The sequence below is a fragment of the Onychostoma macrolepis genome, chromosome 18, assembly GCF_012432095.1.
Source record: "Onychostoma macrolepis isolate SWU-2019 chromosome 18, ASM1243209v1, whole genome shotgun sequence".
In the NCBI taxonomy this organism is placed as follows: domain Eukaryota; kingdom Metazoa; phylum Chordata; class Actinopteri; order Cypriniformes; family Cyprinidae; genus Onychostoma; species Onychostoma macrolepis.
The window spans coordinates 7,727,980-7,750,247 of NC_081172.1; the positions used below are offsets into that span (position 1 = coordinate 7,727,980).

General features: G+C 35.9%; 1 protein-coding gene across 15 annotated transcripts in view; it reads left to right on the forward strand.

Annotated features, from left to right (window-relative positions):
- Window positions 1–22,268, forward strand: part of bicd1a (bicaudal D homolog 1a) — a 91,466-nt gene that overhangs the window by 54,570 nt on the left and 14,628 nt on the right. For 8 of the 15 annotated variants that reach the window (XM_058751024.1, XM_058751025.1, XM_058751022.1 and 5 more), the window contains 2 exons: window positions 17,894–18,106; window positions 21,673–21,825. In XM_058751024.1, the coding sequence (XP_058607007.1) occupies window positions 17,894–18,106; window positions 21,673–21,825 (366 nt within the window). The other 7 variants (XR_009266939.1, XM_058751018.1, XM_058751028.1 and 4 more) reach the window with 3 other exon arrangements.

Genomic DNA, 22,268 nt, shown 5'->3' on the forward strand with positions numbered 1-22,268 from the left:
ACGCATACATGTATAATATTTAATATGTATTTTAACCTCTCTTTCACTAACAGTGCCATGGTATTTTCATGGTACTCTTTTGTAAGTATATTTTAAAATATGTGACCCTGGACCACAAAACCAGTCATAAGGGTCAATTTTTTTAAATTGTGAATTTATACTGTACACCACCTGAAAGATTAATAAATAAGCTTTCCACTGATGTATGGTTTGTTAGGATAGGACAATATTTGGCCGAGATACAACTATATATTAAGAAAATCGCCTTTATAGTTGTCCAAATTAAGTTCTTAGCAATGCATATTACTAATCAAAAATTAAGTTTTGATATATTTACGGTAGGAAAATTACAAAATATCTTCATGGATAATTTTGACTCATACAATGTATTGTTGACTATTGCTACAAATATACCTGTGCGATTTTAAGACTGGTTTTGTGGTCCAGAGTCACATATTGTTAAATTAAATAGAGTTTTCATTCATGCTCAAGTGGGGATTGATTCTGGTGTCAAAGGTTTATAAAGCATCTTTGGCGTGTCGGGAAGTTTTCTGGGCCGTTGGCCCATATTTTCCATCCCTGCTGGGAATTTTTGTCTTCTCCCTGTGCATCTCTGTCTAAATGTCAGCAAGATGTTTACTCAATATGGCATATATAAGATACATTTTATTGTCTGTTTATTGGTGTGTGTAAAACTCAGACAGAACTAAGCAGATGTTGGCGTGTTTAGTCAGATGCAAGTAACATGTGAAGCTTGTATGAATCGTTTGTATTGTTATAAAACACTTTAAAAATTTTAAACAAAAGGAGTTTCTGTACATCCTAAATTATAAGTACGATGAGTCAAATGGAGCATACAGTAACCATCCAAATTGGACACCCTTTGCTGTTTTGTTACTGTATTCGATCGACCACAGTGTAACATATCTGGGACAAATAGACTCTTTTAGAAATGATGAACAGATAGGGATGAAAGGAGAGAGAGACAGCGGAAAAATGAGACCAAAAGAAATGGAACGGGATACTTTCTGACTGCTGCAGTGATCCAGGAACCGTCGGTCTATTTATTTATCCATTAATGTTGATGGTCAGCGTTAATGAAGACATAGAGGGTTGTGGTAGCATGTTGAATTGATAAATCTGAAAGTTCCTCATAATATGTCATAACTGGTGGGTGTTTGTATTAAACCTCACTACCATGCAAAAGTTTGAGGCCCGGAAGGTTTTAATGTTTTTAAACTCTCTTATACTCACCAAGGCTGCATTTATTTATTAAAAAGACAGTAAAAACAGTAATATTTTGAAACATTGTTACAATTTAATAACTTTTTTCTATTTTAATGTATTTTAAAATGTAATTTATTCCTGCAATAGCAATTTTCATCAGCCATTACTCCAGTCTTTAGTGTCACATGATCCTTCATAAATAATTCTAATATGCTCAAAAAAAAAAAATTTATTATTAGGCTATCACATTTTTCTTTTTATTTTATTTTATGTATTTTATTATTTTTGATGAATTGAAAGCTCTCGAAAAGCATTTATTTCAACTAGAAAAAGGTGTTCACTGATGCTTTTGATCAGTTTAATGCATCTGTGCTGAATACAAATATGAATACTTTTAAAATAATATTTTTAAATGGTAAATGGTGTGTGTTGCTTATATATGAACTTGTATGAAATGGCACATTGAAGCAGTGTAGCCTGACATTTTGCCCCCTGTTTGGGTGTCGTCAGTGTTGTATAAACATCAAAGTCTTGCTCAAATACATTTTTAGAAAATGACACATACAAATATTAATTAAAGTTACTTGGACCGTTTTTCAAAGAATGTCTAAATTATTTTCCGATTGTCCTTGTGTTCCCTAATGACCCCTAAATTCTCCTGAAGTAAAGCACACTGGAAGGCCAACGACTGTGACTAATGGGTCTTTGTTTAGCTTCACAATATGCATGAATGCTTATCTCAGACTTTTATAGTTCACTGACAGCAGCGAGTCATTTGCAGTAAATAATTGTCATGAAATCGTGTCAGTAATTGCACTTTTTCATGGCAGCTCCCCCTAGATCAAGCTAGTCTGCCTTGTGGGCTTGTCTTTAAATAACTCTATCATGGAAATCATGATATAGCTCGTCGTTCCAAGCCAGCCCAAAAATTGGGGTCAGTTTGACATAATTTGCTTTCATTGTATCAATTAGTTTGGAATTGCATAGAACTGTGCAGCATCTGTTAGTTATTTGCAATGCAGTATTGTATTTAATCTATTCAGATTTAATTGTAATTTTAGATTTAAATGCATTTCTTCATGTTTATTTAGAAAACCTTTAAGTACAGACAGTGCAGACAGTTGATTTATCTTCAAAGATTCAGAGTACAATCAATAATGCACATCTGTTTTGCTGCTTGCCTTATCTGTATCTCTGTTTCTGTTCAAAGCATCTGTGCAGTTTGTAATGGAGTCTGTCTGCGGCTGATAGTCTCGTGAAGGGCACGAGTCCTGGAGGTGATATTTCCTCTCGAGGATTGATTTGCTGTATTTGGTCTCTTTTCTCCTTATCTGTCTACATTTCTCCTTTATTCTGATATGAATATTAAACAGAATGTGAAAGACCTTACTGCACAATTTGCCTTTGGGCTCCCAGCTCAATTCCTTGGAGAGTTTTGCCAGAATTTACTTGCAAATCAGATTTTCCGAATGTGAAAGAGGAAGGAAATGCCATATGAAATCTTTTTAAGAGACGCCTTAACCGTATACCCACCTTTTTGTTTGTATTTAGAAGTTGTATTGTTCCCATGTATCCCAGTACAGTGTTGTGTGTTAAGCATAACTGTGGGTATGTTTGTTTTCTGTGATGGATATTTTTTTAGTTAGCACACATTTCTGTGAATGGTTGGTAAGTTGTTCCATTTATAAAGTCGGAATTGCTATAAGAATTCATCAATCCATTGTTAATCTTGTTAAATGGAACATGAGGAATGAGATAATTGTTAGAATTTGGCCATTGGAAAACAGGTCAATGCCATTAGTTTATTAAATGTTGTCAAAAGGGAAATACAATGGTGTTAACCCAAAACCAAGCTTAAAAGGACAGATAACCTTACCCTCATGTCCTTCCAAATTTGTATGACTTTCTTCTTCTGCAGAATGCAGAAGATATTTCGAATGTTTGAACTGTTTTCTTCATATAATGAAAGTCAATGGGGTCCAAAACAATGCTAGAAAAACACACTTTAAAAAAAAAAGAGAGACAAAAAGTCTTTTTGAACTACATGAGGGTGAGTAAATTATGACAGAATTTTCTCTTTTTGTTTACTTGTTACAAGGAATAAATCACCAGTTAACTAAATGAGTAAAATGATTCACTGTTATGCATTTGTTTTTTTATCTATTTGTGATAAACAGCAAATAGAGCTCAAAATGTTTTTTGGTCCCTCAGGAAACGGAGGAAATAGACTGTTGAGTGTTTTATGGTTACAAATGGAGGGTGTGTGTACTTGAACAGTAATGCCCTACAGTTCTGTTTCCACTGAAATGCTCTTGATGTGACTTGATCTACAGTGATAAGACAGAAAATCTTATGATTTTTGGAAGATGCTGAACATCTCATATCTGAGCTGTTTCACTGGTATGGTCTTTACAGTTAGTACAAATGGGTCAAAGGAGTGTTTACATTCTAGGCTATACCTGTGCATTTATACTTTTATCAAAGCATTCAAATTCAAACCCATGACCTTGGTGTTGCTGGCACCTTGCTTTACTCTTTGAGCTTCATAACTTGGCAATAAACAAAGTAAGAGTGTAAGTGGTACTGTGTAAGGGTGGAAATATGATAGGAACTCTGATGAACTCTTCAGTCTCGTCCTTAGTAACTGTCGGGCCGCTTTTAAATACTCACAAAAGGGCATAGAGCATTTCTAGGTCATCCATATGGAGTCATAAATCTGCCTGTCCTAGACTGAGAAAGAAAAGGGAAAGTGATGTCGTAAGAGACAGAGAAAAGGACGCAGTAGAAAGGAAGCTTCGTAGGACTCCTGCCTGCCTCCCCCTCACAACATCAGCAGGGGTTCAAGGAGCTAATCAATAAAAACTGGTCGTACAGGCCCTATTTTTTTTGCCCAGCCCCCATAGTCTAACCTCATCTCTCAAGATTCCCCAGTGGTGAGAGATATTGACTTTAGTCTCTGATGCAAACGATTTTTGCATTGTGAGCCAGCACCACACTCCAAATTAATACCAATAAACAGCATTTTCAGTGCTACTACAGAGAGAATGCCTAATTAATTATATACTTATAGGGGAGCATCACTATTTCATCGCTCATTCTTAGGATTAAGGATTTAGATAAAAGCCGTAATATGGGGCCCTATGAAATCTGTTTTATTTCTTCCCAAATTATTATTATTTTTTTTCAATTGTAATTTTTCTGGATAAATGTTCTAGTAATCAAAAAGCGCATAAAATTAATTGAAATCATGAAATACAGTATATACAATTTAAGAACAATTTATTGAAAATTCAACAAAAATAAATTTTTTAGGGCCCTATAAAATCTTTCATTTCCCCCCCAATTCTATGTTTTCCATTTTAATTTTTCCAGAATTGTTTTTTTTATAATTAAAAAAAGTCTAATCAATTGAATTCATAAAACTTTAATTCATTATTTTTATTTTTTATTTATTTATTATAATAAAACATTTTAATCTAGTTTAATTCATGTTTTAAAACATAATCAATTGAAAATGTAACAATTCCTTTTAACTTTGGCATTCAAAGTGCTGCACAATAGAGTATTACTGTTAAAATTAAAACATGCAAGGAATTATTTTATTCTAAATGTATTATTAATATTATTATTACTACTATAAGAAGTATACATTATACTGTACAATATTGATAAATATCTGTCATAGTTTCTCCAAGTTAAATCAAAGTTTTATGTTGACAGTTGTTCTGAAGACCTTTGAGATTCTGTGTGTATGGCAGGATTCCATCATTCCATCTGTGTTTTCTGCCTCACTAAAATCACAGGACCCTATGAATATAAACTTTGGCGGCACATAATGATACCTCTAATTATGCATCTGGTTGAGCTTGGTAATGTTTTTTGCATGATGAAGGATGAATTATTGACAACATATAACAACCACCAAGCAACAATACCCTAAGTCCCTGCTGGAATTGAGTCTAATTGACACAAATTGATGCATCGACTTGGTTGGCAACACTCACATTTGGGCCATTGGGCCACTATTAAGAACTAACCAAATAAGAATTTGCAGCCTGCCAACAAAAATAACAGAAAATGAAGGTGAAAACAACAACAATAGATAATCAAGGAACTGTTGTTTAAAAGAATGTAACGTAAAAACACAGTGCTGTCCTCTGCAGGTCAGGTAAAGTATTACAAAGCAGTCAATATGTATGTCTGTACAATCTTGTGATCAATGGAGTAAACTTAGTTAGGTTTGAAAGCTTGACTGTGTGAGATGTAAGTTAATTTTTCTGCTTTGCTGTCTCCAGTGATTTTCAGAGTTCTGGGTGGATCTGAAAATATCAAACAGCAGTGGCTCTACAGAACTGGTGTGGATTCAGGCCTGTACCTTTTACATCTCTTACATCACAGAAACTGCCTAGAACCCTGCACGGTTTTTCACTGTTTATTTCTGCTGCAATGAGACTTTGGGAAAGAGCCCGTCTGCTTTACCCAGGGGTGTGTGTATTGATTGTTGCATTACTTCAGCTTTCTAGACTGCAACTGACTGCAGTAAAAGAAACTGGGCTCTGACAATGAAATGAATAAAGTCTGTACTCTGCTCTTACAGAGCGGTTATGACTGTTTCAGCCAATTGTAGACTATAGACTCTATATCTCTCATTTGTTCTCCCTCTAAGTGTGACACATCCATTTGTTGCCTTATGGACTGTATCACGGTCATCAGCACACTTCCTGTACTTCTCTCTCTTTGTAGAAGAGTATTTCTTTGTTGAAGTATTTCTACTTAGTATTTCTATCTATATATATGTGTGTGTGTGTGTGTGTGTGTGTGTATATATACATACGGTATATACATATATACACACACACACACACACACACACATGTCTGGTTTGCTATCCTTTTTCTACTGTACAGACCGTATATTCTATCACCCTACACCAACCCTACACCTAACCCTACCCCTTACAGGAAACTTTTTGCATTTTTAGATTTTCAGAAAACTTCATTCTGTGTGATTTATTAGCTTGTTTACCCGTGGGGACCTCAATTTAGGTCCCCACCGTGACATGAGTCCCCATGAGTCTGTGTGTATTCAGGTTTAAATCCCCACCTGAATAGAAAAACAGGTACACACACACACACACACACTCTATATATACTGTAATACCCCATGCACATTATCATGTCAAAAGCTTAGATTTAGAATATTAGAACTAAAAACAGCAACATAACATGGGCATCAATCACTTTACTGAATACTTGCTGGCTAAGAATAAATAATTATTACCTCATGATCCATCTGTTTTCAAATCCACATCACTTGAATATTTCAACATTGATGTCTGTCAAAAAATAACATGCACAATACAATCATTCATATGCCGATACATAGATTCGAGAACTTGACAGGCGTTTTTTATAAATGTAGTTTGATCACAGTCTTCTCAGTTGTTTAAACGATTAAGGCAATAATAAAAGTTTAATAAAATGTTGTTTAATTTTCCAATTAAGATTTGATCGATATTTGCATATTTTGAGCCATATAATTTATATAATTTAATATTATATGTGGGAATCAATTGATTTGCATCTGCTTTCCTGTTCATGCCAACATTTTAACACATACATTTGCATAGCAGTCTATTTCTGTTAAAATAAAGTAGTCTTTTTGTTTTAATAAAAAAAAAAAAAAAAAAAATTCATTTAATTTGAGGTAAACAAACATTCCAAGACAACGTGCACCTCTGACACTTACATTGTAGATAAAATGTTAGACATCAGACGCGTATGATTATATCAATATAATCCTCCACTAAATCTAATATCCCCACCACCAATTTATTTCCATGCCAGCATGTTAAAAGCAGACTCAGCCATCCATTACACCCTGTTTAGATAATGCCCATCGGCACAGTTTCCTGTCTTTCAGTGTTTGTGTGTTCAGGTGGTAGTGGCCCATGGCTCCTGATCTGTGTGCTAATTAAATGGGACCCTGCCCAGTCTCAGTTCCCTTCCCAGCATGTATGTAGGACGCTCGCTCTCTAAGGATGGCTAATAAGTGATGTTGTTATAAGATGCTTGAGGCAGAGGACTTTAATACAATCTCTCTATACGGGGCAATTTACTGCCCTAAAATGCTCCAGACCTGGCCTAGTCTGTGCTTATGACCGACGGCACTCCAAAAACGAGACAAAGAAGAAGAGACAGCGAGAGCAATACCATATAAAACCCAATCATATCGTTTTCACTGTGATGAATGGACTTGTTTTCAGGGCCTCGGGAGGTGCAGTAAATTTATTGTTGACTATCTAATGCTGTATTAGTATGATGAGTTACGCATTTATCATTGAAGTGAACCTCCGTTCAAGTTGCAGATAATTTTCACACCAGCTGGCTGTGCGCAGTGCTGATGTGCATTAATGCTTACTCAAAATAAGCGCTTTAAGTGGCTCTGTTCAACTAAAGATGAAGCTGTTTTCATAGTCTGGTTAGGTGCATGCATGCTGTGAATTTCAGTTTCAAACAGAATCAAATCTCTTTCAACAAGGTATAATGAAGAAGAAAAGCTTATTTTCTTGCTCCGGGCTCCTAATTCCCAAGCATCTTCTGCCCCAAAGGTGATTTGGAGTAATACAGTCTTCTATTATTCTCGCCCTGCATTCCCCTGTCAGCTGAACATGTGTTGCAGTGAAGAAGAAGTGCTGCATTGCTGCAGATGTGTGTAGCTGAAGAACTGTTTAGTATATCCTCCTCCCTTTGTCTTTATAAACACACTTACCAGGAAGTGGTAGTTTAGTGTGTCTGTATGATGTGCCATACAAATAGCTAACATCTAATTTTCCACAAAATAATATTATGTAGTATATGAGCATGACATGTAATGTTCTTGCTAAAAAAGACCAATGTTTTAGATGCTTCATTAGTTGTTAAATATTGTTGACTTGAATCAAATAATTGTTAGTTTTGATAAAATAAAAAACATACTTTTATATAAAATAACTTTTTTAAGATAATGATTTTATGTAATGTTGTTCAACAGTTTGGCGTCAGTAGTTTAGTTTTTCAGTAAGAAATTAATACTGCTATTCAGCAAGGAGGCATTAAATGATTAAAAGTGATGGTAAAGCCATGTATAATGTTACAAATGATTTCTATTTCATTGTTTCCGGAGCACCAAATAAAAAATCAGCTTTGACATCACAGGAATAAATTACATGTAACATATAATAAAACAGAAAATAGCTATTTTGTTTTGTAATAATATTTCACAATATATATGCAACCTTGGTAAGCATAAGAGACAAAGACATTAAAAAGTCCTCCCAACTTTTGAAAAGCATATTTATTATGTGGCATCTGAGCACCTTTTATTTATACAGTGAGGAAAATAAGTATTTGAACACCCTGCTATTTTGCAAGTTCTCCCACTTAGAAATCATGGAGGGTCTGAAATTGTCATCGAGGTGCATGTCCACTGTGAGAGACATAATCTAAAAAAAAATCCAGAAATCACAATGTATGATTTTTAACTATTTATTTGTATGATACAGCTGCAAATAAGTATTTGAACACCTGAGAAAATCAATGTTAATATTTGGTACAGTAGCCTTTGTTTGCAATTACAGAGGTCAAACGTTTCCTGTAGTTTTTCACCAGGTTTGCACACACTGCAGGAGGGATTTTGGCCCACTCCTCCACACAGATCTTCTCTAGATCAGTCAGGTTTCTGGCCTGTCGCTGAGAAACACGGAGTTTGAGCTCCTCCAAAGATTCTCTATTGGGTTTAGGTCTGAGACTGGCTAGGCCACGCCAGAACCTTGATATGCTTCTTACAGAGCCACTCCTTGGTTATCCTGGCTGTGTGCTTCGGGTCATTGTCATGTTGGAAGACCCAGCCTCGACCCATCTTCAATGCTCTAACTGAGGGAAGGAGGTTGTTCCCCAAAATCTCGCAATACATGGCCCCGGTCATCCTCTCCTTAATACAGTGCAGTCGCCTGTCCCATGTGCAGAAAAACACCCCAAAGCATGATGCTACCACCCCATGCTTCACAGTAGGGATGGTGTTCTTGGGATGGTACTCATCATTCTTCTTCCTCCAAACACGTTTAGTGGAATTATGACCAAAAGTTCTATTTTGGTCTCATCTGACCACATGACTTTCTCCCATGACTCCTCTGGATCATCCAAATGGTCATTGGCAAACTTAAGTCGGGCCTGGACATGTGCTGGTTTAAGCAGGGGAACCTTCCGTGCCATGCATGATTTCAAACCATGACGTCTTAGTGTATTACCAACAGTAACCTTGGAAACGGTGGTCCCAGCTCTTTTCAGGTCATTGACCAGCTCCTCCCGTGTAGTTCTGGGCTGATTTCTCACCTTTCTTAGGATCATTGAGACCCCACGAGGTGAGATCTTGCATGGAGCCCCAGTCCGAGGGAGATTGACAGTCATGTTTAGCTTCTTCCATTTTCTAATGATTGCTCCAACAGTGGACCTTTTTTCACCAAGCTGCTTGGCAATTTCCCGTAGCCCTTTCCAGCCTTGTGGAGGTGTACAATTTTGTCTCTAGTGTCTTTGGACAGCTCTTTGGTCTTAGCCATGTTAGTAGTTGGATTCTTACTGATTGTATGGGGTGGACAGGTGTCTTTATGCAGCTAACGACCTCAAACAGGTGCATCTAATTTAGGATAATAAATGGAGTGGAGGTGGACATTTTAAAGGCAGACTAACAGGTCTTTGAGGGTCAGAATTCTAGCTGATAGACAGGTGTTCAAATACTTATTTGCAGCTGTATCATACAAATAAATAGTTAAAAAATCATACATTGTGATTTCTGGATTTTTTTTTTTAGATTATGTCTCTCACAGTGGACATGCACCTACGATGACAATTTCAGACCCCTCCATGATTTCTAAGTGGGAGAACTTGCAAAATAGCAGGGTGTTCAAATACTTATTTTCCTCACTGTAACTAATCATGCTAACTCACTGAAAATACCAAAAATACGTTGTATTTTGGATGCTGGTCTTCATCATAAGCTGCTGGTGTGTTGGTATCCCCATTAGACTTGTTAACTAGCTTAACCAGCACTTTCTTGGTCACCCAGCTTAAATAGAGAGTTCAAACTGGTCAACAGCTTCAGTGTTGTTGTTTGATATGTTGGTCCACCTGCTAGACCAGCACCAAATCAGCACTTACCAGTATGGACATGTATGCAGGACAGGTCTATGGTGTTCTGGAATGGAGATTGTATTGTTTGGTTTCTCTCATTGCTGAGGAAAGCATTCTAGCCAAACTCCACCCTGGATTTATAAGCCTCCTGAGACTCCGAGAACAGCCCTGGCTCTCCTGTTTTTCTCCACACATTGCTGAAACCTGAAAATGGACCCTGGAGGTACCTGATAAAAAATACAACAACAAGAAATGACCTTGTGTATGGGATGAAAACTCCACCAAAACTCAACAAGCGTCAGGTGTAGCATCAAACAGGTTGTGAACTGTAGCTACTGTTTGTGCTCATTACTCATAATGTTGGGCAGTACTGAAGCCAATTAAAGTAAATGATTTGTTCTGTTGTCATAATAATAATGCTGGATTTGTCAAGTATTGCATATCAGTGCAATTGGAATGGTGATTATTTTGTTTTATGAGGCTTTACTGCAAAGCTTCTACTGTTTAAGCTTCCTGTTTTCTATGTGACTCTGTTGCAAATAAACTGTGCTGTGAGACTCCATAATGCTGGCTTGCTAATGTGCCTGGTTCCATCTATATTTCTGCGCACTAGGGATTATGTAATCAGGATTTTTGCAGCCGATACCGAGTGCTGATTTCTTGTCATGGTGATCGGCCGATACCGATGCAGATTCTGATGCTTCAAGCTGTAATAATGTTATATAAATAATCACAAAAATTATTCCTTAACTCGAGTCTTTTATCCTTAAATACTTCTATAAGTGCATCCGCACCCCGGCATCCATCAGGACCGCGAGCCGTAACAGCAGCACCATTTTAAGTGAGCAGTGCATCAAAACAGAAGAGCGAATCACATAACAAGCACTCAGTGTCATTTATGGTAAATATCTTTCAGCGCTATATCCTCGTATTTTTATCTAAAGCTAAACGCGCTTTATTCAAGCCCTTTCAGCTCCGTGCGCTTTCTCTCTCTCTCCGGACACACAAAGTCAGAAACAGAGACACGGTGAGAGGCAAAATTATAGATTACTTTCACTAAAATACAGCAGAAAAAAAACAACAACGCTGCAAATATAGATTTTGCCTTGAAGTAACTCAGACAAATGTGTTAAATTAAAAGCTATGCTCTGTATAGCATAAATTTGTGTGTTGAGCTCATGAAAAATGGATAATCTGTCAGAGAATTATCTGATTTAAACTTTTTTTACTTGGTAGAAAAAAATCAATACATATTAGTTCTGCATAGTTAAAATTAGTGCTGTCAAACGATTAATCATGATTAATCGCATCCAAAATAAGAGTTTTTGTTTACATAATATGTGTGTGTGTACTGTGTATATTTATTATGTAGATGTATACAAATACACATGCATATATATTTTTAAGAAACATGTTATATTTGTTTATCAAATATATTTATATATAATATAAAATATATATATCAAATATATGTAAATATTTTCAAAATATATACTGTATGAGTGTATTTATATATACATAATAAATTTACACAATACACACACATTATGTAAACAAAAACTTTTATTTTGGATGCGATTAATCGCGATTAATCGTTTGACATCACTAATTAAAATGTATTTCATATGAAGGATTTTATTTTATTTCATGTATATTATTTGTATATATGGTTTTAGTAGTCCAGCTCTATTTCATCCACAGCCTATTTTGATGTTTTAATGGTTGATGTTGAACCATGCTTTAAAAAAATGACATTGACACTGTTTAGTGTTTATTTTATTTTGTATTAGTAATAATAATAATAATTTATTAATTTTATTAATATTTTATTACTTATTTTTAGTTTAGTGTAAATATTTATAAATTACATTTATTTTAAACAGTATGTTGTTGTCATTAGTCCACACTTCTCTATTACCTATACTGTACTGTATGTGTTTCATCAAATGTCAAGAAGTTCTTCACTGAATACAGTACACACTCCAAAATAAAGTGATTTTGGATGCAGCTTCTGACATTAGTCTAGCAGCATGCCAACTTCTGAGCCATCTGTTAAAGTTAGTTAAGAAAGATTAAGGCTGTTAGCATTGGGTTGCTGCTGCTATTCCATTCTGGTTAGAATTTTGTTTATGTTTCCAGTGCACTACATGAGAATGAGAATGAGCTTTATTGCCAGATATGTTTACACATACGAGGAATTTGTTATAGTGACAGAAGCTCCACAGTGCGACAGAATGACAGCGACAGGACAGGACGCAGACAGTAAAAAGAATAATATACCAATATACAAAATAGGCAATGTACAAAATGGCAAAAACACAATATATAATATAGACAATTATGTATGTACATATGATATGTGCAAATTTGAAATGTAAATAAGTATGTGTGTTAAATAAATAATGTATAATAGTGTTGTGTGTTCCACGGTTATTGTCAAGTGTTCATGAGATGGATTGCCTGAGGGAATAAACTGTTCCTGTGCCTGGCCGTTCTGGTGCTCAGAGCTCTGTAGCATCGACCAGGCGGCAACAGTTCAAAGAGAGAATATGATTAGTGTGAGGGGTCCACAGTGATTTTGCCAGCCCTTTTGCTCACTCTGGATAAGTGCAGTTCTTGGAGAGTGTGGAGGGTTGTACCAATGATTAACTCAGCAGTCCGGACTACCCTCTGTAGTCTTCTGAGGTCAGAGTTGGTAGCTGAGCAGAACCAGACAGTTATTGAAGTGCAGAGGACGGAGTAGAACTTTTCAGTAGCTCTTGTGGCAGGTTGAACTTCCTCAGCTGGCGAAGGAAGTACAACCTCTGCTGGGCCTTTCACACAATGGACTCAATGTGATTGTCCCACTTCAGGTCCTGAGAAATTGTGGTGCTCAGGAATACGAATGACTCCACTGCAGTCACAGTGCTGTTCATGATGGTGAGTGGGGGAGTGCAGGAGGGTTTCTCCTGAAGTCCATGATCATCTCCACAGTTTTGAGCGTGTTAAGCGAGTTTCTGTAAAGCCAGGCGAATAGAACGGCTTACAGTTAATGAAGAGCGCTTCTAGATCGGGACAGCACATCTTCTTTAACACAGTCACATCTGTACACCACCTTTTTGTGTATAAAGTGCATGTTAAATATGAGGTTAAACAGACAGAAACTGAAAGTTCTGTGTCATTTTCTTGACAGATTTCATGCAGCAAAAGTCAGTTTACACCCACATACTCTACAACTTACCTGCATTATATACTATGTACACTATAACTACTAAGTGCATCAGTCAAAATGAATGTGATGAGCTTGCTTTTGCTTATAACTTTGCATAAAACATTGTTTTGGCCATATGTGCTGATGTCAGGGTTCAAATCAGTGTGTGATTTATGTTAGGATTCATTTTTGCTTACATAATCTTTGGAGTCGTGAGGAGCTTTGTTAGGAGAGTGCAGAAATTTGTTGTGCCAATTATTCTCTCTCTTTCCAAGGTTTCTTGTATGCAGTTAATTATCGTCAACATACTTGGATCAATAAGTTTTACTGTTATATATAAAGTAATTTTGCAATATCTTGTGAACTGAACTGATACCATAGCATATCGCCAATGCAAGATGCATATTAACCGCCAATACCCTTGAATGAATAAGACAGATGAAGCAAAGTTTGACTGCAGCCCAGTTATGAGAATAACAAGGATTTTCTGGGTTGTGCTGGCAGCGGTACAGAACAGACTCCTGCCCTGCTGTCACAGACATGCAGACGCTGCCACCACGACTGTCTGGAACAAATCACTGACAGCACTGACTGATGTCTGCTCTGAGCGCTCTTTCTCTAATGCTTTTTTTTTCGTTCTTTTTTCGTACATGCACGTATGTTCCGGTGAAAGGCAAATTCACATAAATGTTTGCACAGTATGGTGTTTAATGTTTTTGCAGCTGTTGCTGTTGACACTTGTGCTTTCAGATACTTCCTGTTGTTGCAGCCAATGTAAAACATACTATCTGTTGGCAGACACAGTTACAGTGATGCTTGCAATATGCAGGAGATGGTAAGATTAAAGAATTTTGTTTTACTTTTATCTAATATTTTATTCGTTTTTTTTTTCATTATATTTAAAAATTATATTTATATTTTATTTCATGTTTTCTATAATAAAATAAAATGTTTATATATATTACATTATATTACAATGATGTTTTATATTTAATATGTATATACTGTATATGTTAAATATAAAACATAATTGTAATATAAATACAATTATAACATCAAAATATAGTTTTAAGTATGATGAAAAATGTGATTAAATAAAATGAACACATTATTTCTATTTACGTGTTTCATTTGGTTTACTATTTATTATCATTTTCATTTATATATATTAAACAAAATACATTAAAAATAAATAAATAAAATATATCAAAACATGTATTTTAAAAATACATTAAAAATACATTAAAATATTTTATATATATATATATATATATATATATATATATATATATATATATACACACACATTTTTTTTTTTTGATTTTAGAAGAAATATAGCTCTGACATTTTTTCTGAGCTTCACCCAAGAGAGACTGTGCTCAAAATCTTCCAAAATTTTGAATATGCCATCAATTCAGAGACTAGTTTAGAGACTGGTTGTTGAGTGGGCATCGTAGAGTGACTGCCTGCTCTAAATAACAGGAACCAGATGGAGAAAGTAGGCATTATGGAGTATGGACACACTTCCTCCACAAACCATCTGCCTCCTACATTATACAGCAAAGATCCAGTCTCTGTGGTCACGGCAACGTCCGATACATGAGTCCATACATCTCTCTCTTGTTCTCTCTCAAGAGTGCAGCTGGGAGGCTGAGGGCCTTCAGCAGGGATTCTGGGACATTGACAGGCCCTCATTTTAAATCACAATGAGCGCTTATTCACACTTCTGTCACTGAATTAATCAAAGCGGCGTATCCATTCGCTTTTGTGCCTTCTCCCCAGAGTTCAGCAATCAAAAGGAAAGAAAAAAATGTGAGCCTTAAAGGGATAGTACATCCAAAAATGATTAAAAGGACTTATATTGACTAGTCTTCAGAAGCCGTGTAGTAGCTTTGTCTAAGAAATATACTGAACTGTTGGTCCTTGTGGCAGTGGCCTGTTAACCACTGAAACCTGATTATTAAGTAGAACTTGAGAACTGAATCAAATATACTGCAAAGTGCATCGTAAATCAAGTTCCTGACATTAATAAAAAATTAATGTAGTAGCAATATCCTCATTGTTCATGTTCATGAAGTGGGCAAGTATGATAAATGTCCTGTGGTCACAACAGACAATATACTCTCATCCACTATAGGTACTAAAAAGCAACCTCTTGTTGTTTACACTCTAATACATGGGTAATAACTGCTTATCAAACTAAACAGTTACTGTTGATATGATAAATAACATGTTATTGTGCATTCATTTATTTATGCATAAAGAGATTTTTCTCATTACTGTCATACATTTTATTTTATTTTTATAGAATATATTGTTTTGTTTTATTTAGAATTATGTGTAAATATCTTTACATATAAATCCATTTTTACATTTACCCAAACAACCTTTTGTTTTGAAATATTGTATTTCTTGAAATCTTTCTTTCTTTAAGCCCGGCTCACACTGTGCGATTTTGGCCACGATTTGGTCGTCTGGGACAAATTTTGAAAATCCTAAAAGATTCCTATGATCCTAGGCTAAAATCCATAGTCTTTGATCGCTGGTTTGACATGTTCACCGACAGCCGATTAATGGCTGTTGCGATCAAATTTCACCTCCGACGAAATTCTGGCAGTGTCAGAAGATTTGGCGCACAGTCCTGCAGTGTGACTACCCCTGCGACGAATATCAAACTGTCTCCGTTTTTCAAGGCAAGCTATGAGCAGAATTAATGCTTGAGAATTATTCCATCAGCTATAAACTCCGGCGCTCCCGTCCTCCGCTCACGGAATTCATCTGATATGTTTCTTTTTTATATAAACACTGGTTGCGCCGCTGTTTTCATGTGCGTGTGTATGAATACATACACTATTCTTCTTAAACATGCCGGTATTGCCGCCGTTCATATACTTTTCATGACAGCCAACATTTCGGTGCCGCGTGGAATGCAGTTCGCAGTCACTGGACGTTTTGCAGTCACACTCAAGTTTTCTTGCGCGCACCCGTTTTTAACTCGTCTTGACTGTCGTACAGTCTGACATTAATGACAACTGAGATCCCATAGTGTGACATAATCATCAGGTTCGTACAGTCTGACAAGTACAATCCTAAAGGACTTTTAAAAAATCGCACAGTGTGAGCCCGGCTTAAGATACAGTAGTTATTATGACTGGAAAGGATTCAGTGCTTGGAAAGCCATTCCAGTATTTGACATTTTCTGTTTCCATGTCAGCAACTTTTTAACCACCTTCACTCTTCAGTCAGATTTGCTGTAAGGTGTCATCTACCGGTACTCCAATTGATTTTTTCCCCACATCCATATACACATCTCTTCCACTTTTTAGTGAGTCTTTAATTGATTTTCTCTTCAGATGGGAGGTCTCTGCTGGTACTCATCCCAGTTATGCTTCTCTCATAATGGCTCAGGTATTGTGGGCATCTCAGAGACACCATTAAACCTGCACCAGCAGATTATGATCTGTCATTATTGCTTTACTGACTTATTGCTTAAAATGCACCATAATGCACATGTGCAATAGTGTACATGTAGTGTCACTAAAGCATACTGATTAGCCTTGTGATAACTTTTCAGAACAGGTCAGACTGTTAATCCTGGCTCATCTCTCCTTCCTGTTTACCATCTACTGTCATCTTCCAATCAAGACAGGATGCTTAAGTCATGAAACGCCGGATCTGCATGGCGTGAAAACCTATGTCAGGGGAATCGGAACAGTGTTTCTATTGATCCGAGTGAGCAGCTGAAATATTATCTCAGTTACCTTGAAGTGCATGCAGCACTTTGCCTGGGCAGGTGATTAGTGTGAAAAGGTGGTTCAGTTTTGCCGAAATGTGTGCGAAAATGTGATTTTAATTAAAAATACATTAACCTTACATTAACAAACACACACTTTGTTGTTGTTGAATTTTTCATGCTGAGAGCTCAATCAAATCTGATCAAGATCAAATCTGTTGTATTTTAATGCCTTGTCGCTTTCTGCCATATCAAATCACATTGATTTTGTTCGTTTGCTGTCATTTAGCATATTAGTCTGTTCACATGAGTCATTTAATTGCTCTTGACACTTGCTAATGGCACATATCCATCAATGTGTTAATTGCTTGATCTTTTGTAATAAATTAGTATGTTGTTATGCAATGTTCAAATATGCAGAGGCTCAGTATACTTAAAGGCATAGTTCACCCAAAAACCTGTCATCGTTTACTCACTCTCAAGTTGTTTCAAACCTGTGTGAGTTTCTTTCTTCTGTTGAACACAAAAGAATTTTTGAAGAACACCTCTTTTTCTCTCTCTGTCATTCATTTCCAGGCGTTTGGTCAGGCGTACACCAACCAGCGTAAAGTCGCCGAGGATGGTGAGACAAACGAAGAGACGCTGCTACAGGAATCTGCCTCCAAAGAGGCCTATTACATGGGACGTCTGGTGGACCTTCAAAGCCAGCTCAACGTGAGCAGCTCTGTGGCCTCCAACGCCCAAGCGGAGGCCGAACGTCTCAACACCCTGGTGCAGGAATTCAGAGAGGTGAGTTGTTTATTTTCTTAATGCTGTCACATTACATATCCATATAAAACATGTCCAAGTACTGTATACACATCTGAATGGTAGCTCTCCCTTTCTCAATATAATTAATTTTACAAAACTATGAAACTTCATCTTGGGTCAAAAGGTTATTTTGAGGGCAGTCAGACTGTGTGTAGTGTGTCAGCAGTCATTGGAGGCAGAGGGTGGTGTCAGGGTCAGAGACTGTCGCCATAGTGCATTGTAGGGGGCAAATCCATGGCTAAGCTGGGGCATAAGAGAAATGCCCTGAGGTCGGCACAAAGACACACTGTACACACACACGGCCACTGTGGCCCTTTGAGACAGGGAATTTCACTAAGAGTTTCACACCGGGGTCACATACAGTACCTCACATTTCAAATAGCTTAATTACTACAGTACATCCAGGTATTCTGACAGTCTAGATTACATTAAAATGAGCATTTTTTCTCAAATAATAATCACTGAAATGTCATGCTAATTTTATTGTGTAAATGATTTTAGAATGTTTTATACTACAAAAAAAACTAAAACTATATAAAAAACATCTTTGTTCAGTTTTGTTTCTTTAAATAAAATAAACTGAAATAAAAATTTTAAAAAAGTATTTAATTTTGGTGTAATGTTAAAAACAAATGCAGGGTTATTGTAGTTATGTAAAACTAACGCTGAAACCATGAAAAACTATTTTGCTCAATTTTGTTTCTTTAAATTAAACTGAACAATGTCTTTAATTTCGGTTATTTTTTAAAACATAAAATAAAAAAAATACTAAAAAGTATAGACAAATTAAAAAACTCTAATATAAATGGCAAAAAAAAAAAAAGACAAAATTTTACTAAAAAGAATATGAAAAGTCAAAAATAATTCAAACTCTCAATGAAAATTATAATAGTATCTCTCAGTAATACTAAAATAACACTGAGCATATATGTGAAAGTTTAGGCCAGTAAGATGCATTCATAACTGGTGTTCATCTTTTTTATTTATTTTTTTTAATAACAGCTTTTTAACAACAGAACAGAAACATTATGAGTAAGCAATTCATAGACTGACTTCCCAAAATCTCTATGGTACTTTCAGGGTAGCTCTGTTTATTTCATGTGGGCCAACATGTCATATTCTGGCTCAACCAATGGTTTGAGTTTGGGGCGGTTCTGTTCAATGATCAATGAAAGAGGGGGTGGTTTGGAAGTCATTATTTTTGCAATACCGTTTGATGCCACTAGTGTAATTTTGGCCTTTGTGTACTTCATAATACAGATGAAGCATTTCAGTCTTATACCCAGCATTACTGGTTAGCGGATTTTGGCACGGCACGTACTAGGTTTGCTCCTGTACTGTAGGCTACTGCACTGCTCCTGACCCCTGAGTGTGTGAAGCCCATGATTACCACTGCTACAATAGAGCTGTACTGGGAGATAATTGGTCAGTAATCCCCTGGAGTTCATGCCCAGCTCATTTGAACTGGCACGGCAGCGCTTGGAATATGCAATGAGACATCACATCCTCTGGGAGAGCTGTGGTATTGTGTACAGAAATCAATATCTCAGCTCAGGGGAAGGTCATTTGCCAGGGTGTGCAAAATATCTCACGCCATTACAGTGTTTGATCCTCTTATTCCAGTTATGGAGGATTTGTTGGCGACAGCTTTAGTTCAATTTGGATGGATTTTGTTGCAGCTTCAGAGAACGTCTAGACACAGTTTTTTTTTAATAGACACTAGGTCATAAAACCTATGCATATGCATATATATATAATATAAACTGTCAGAACAAATTCATCTTGATAATGTGTCAGATAACTTTGATAGAAAGGTATGTAATGGATTACAATCAACTAAAAATTATTCAGCTGTTAAATTTAAGTACACAATAAGATAATACTAATTTAGGTCAACCAATTACCAAACAATGCTTAATTTTGTTCAGTCTGAGTTGTAAAAAGATCACATTAGCAATTAAAGAAAAATATATCCATTTTTATTTTTTTTTAGTTTTGTTTTAATGCTCACCAAGGCTGCATTTATTTGATCAAAAATACTGTAAAAACAGTAATATTGTGAAATATTATTACATTTTAAAATGTATAATAACCAATAACTGTTTTCTATTTTATTATATTTTATGTGTCGTCAAAGGTGAATTTTTAGCATCATTACTCCAGTCTTCAGTGTCACATGATCCTTCAGAAATCATTCTAAAATGTTGATATTTGCTCAAGAACATTTATTGTCATTATGAATGTTGAAAACAGTTGTTCTACTTAAAATATTTGTGGAAATTATGTTTTTAAGGATTCTTTAATGAATAGAAAGTATAAAAAACAGAAACTTATTTTAATATTATATTTTAATATCATGTTTGACCAGTTTAAAGTATTAATTTCTTTCAGAAAAAAAAAAAAACTTTACTGACCCCAAACTTTTAGTGTAAATTATATATGTAACTCTAAATAAAACAGGTGGTCTTGAGATTATTAAAATATGCTGTGCGCTACACGTTTGTCTTACTGCCAAATCAGCATCTAGGTTTTTCCCAAGGTTGGCTTCGTTCCCATGTCTGTTCCACACCTTTGACTCTTCATCAGCAGTTCTACCCTAGTTTGTGCAACGGTGGGGGGTTTTCTCTCTCAGCTATTGTGATTTTCCAGCAATCTGCTCTTGAAGAACGGTTTAAGTATTCCAAAGTTTTACTACACTGTGAATTCTGGCACAAACAGTTGTACGAGGTATTGTGATTGAAAATCAGGGCTGGTACCTTGGTAGAAAGCCATAAAGAGGTACCTTATTGTGACTCACTGTTATATAGATTAATGCTACATTATCAGACACATTAAGATGTATGGAACATTTTATCGTCTTGCTTGTAACGTTCTGTTTCAGCTGATAAAAGAGCCTTTGTTTCGGCTTTCCCATTTAGATTGAACTGTGAGGAAGAAAGTGCTGACTTGAGGGTTTCCTCTGACGGAAAACAATTTGTTACCCAGCATTCCTGTCAGCTCAAGAGTTGACATGCTCAGTATCATCTTAGGCTCTGACTCACAGAGATACAAAGCTATTATATGTATAAGGCTAATGGATTTTTATAGATTCCTTACAAAGATTCATCATGACATACACATAACACCAATATAATGACAAACAGGAGGCTCTTAATAGATATGTGTTTACTGCTGCTTATTTTATTTTATTATCATTTCTATTTAATTTCTCATATCACCATTATAATGACAAGAAGGAGTCCTTCAACAGATATATAGGGTTACTGCTTATTTTATTTTATTTTATTGCCATCTTTTTTTTGGACCATTAGTCATATAAAAATCCTCTGTGTTAAGTTTTAATTTAACCTAGCTAAAAAAAAAACTTTCTTTGCCTCTTTGGAGAAGACAGACCCTTCAAACTATGCTGTCCAGAACATCGATGCTGTTCTTACCCCTTTAACAAGCGGATTTTGTCAATCATTTTTTGTTCTGAAATGGGGTAATGGATAAACGGCCAAGTGACTCGTGTTTTTTTCTGTTGTCCTTCCCTTTCTCTCTTTCAGAATAATGAGATGTTAGAGCTACAGAGGAACAGGATGAGAGAGGAAATCAGAGAGTATAAGTTCAGAGAGACCAGGCTGCTGCAGGACTACACTGAACTGGAGGAGGAGAACATCACCCTACAGAAACTAGTGTCAACACTCAAACAGAATCAGGTATACATACACACACAGTAATTGTGAAACACAGTGTCAAAACCACTATAGAGTAGAATTACATGTATAGTCACTTAAATTTAGTGGCTCCAGTGACCTTTTGACATCCAGAAGTTTTTCTTCACGTTTAAAATGTTAGGTTTCTTCCACCAAAAATGTTATTTTGTGCTCACAATTAAGTTTTCCTGCTGTACTTTCAAGCTTAACGTGATTTAACCCGGTAGGACGCATTACTGGATCAATATCCTTGATGATCCTGGATCAACATTCCTATTAACCAATCATATTTGAGGGCTTAAGGTTGGGGTTTGGTTTCAACGACATTTTCATAAACCAATGATTTTAGTAGTAGGTAAGAGTTAGGACTGTGATTTTATGGGATGATTTGATGGTATAGAATGTTCACTTATTCACTTGAATCACATTATGTGTGCCTTTAAGAT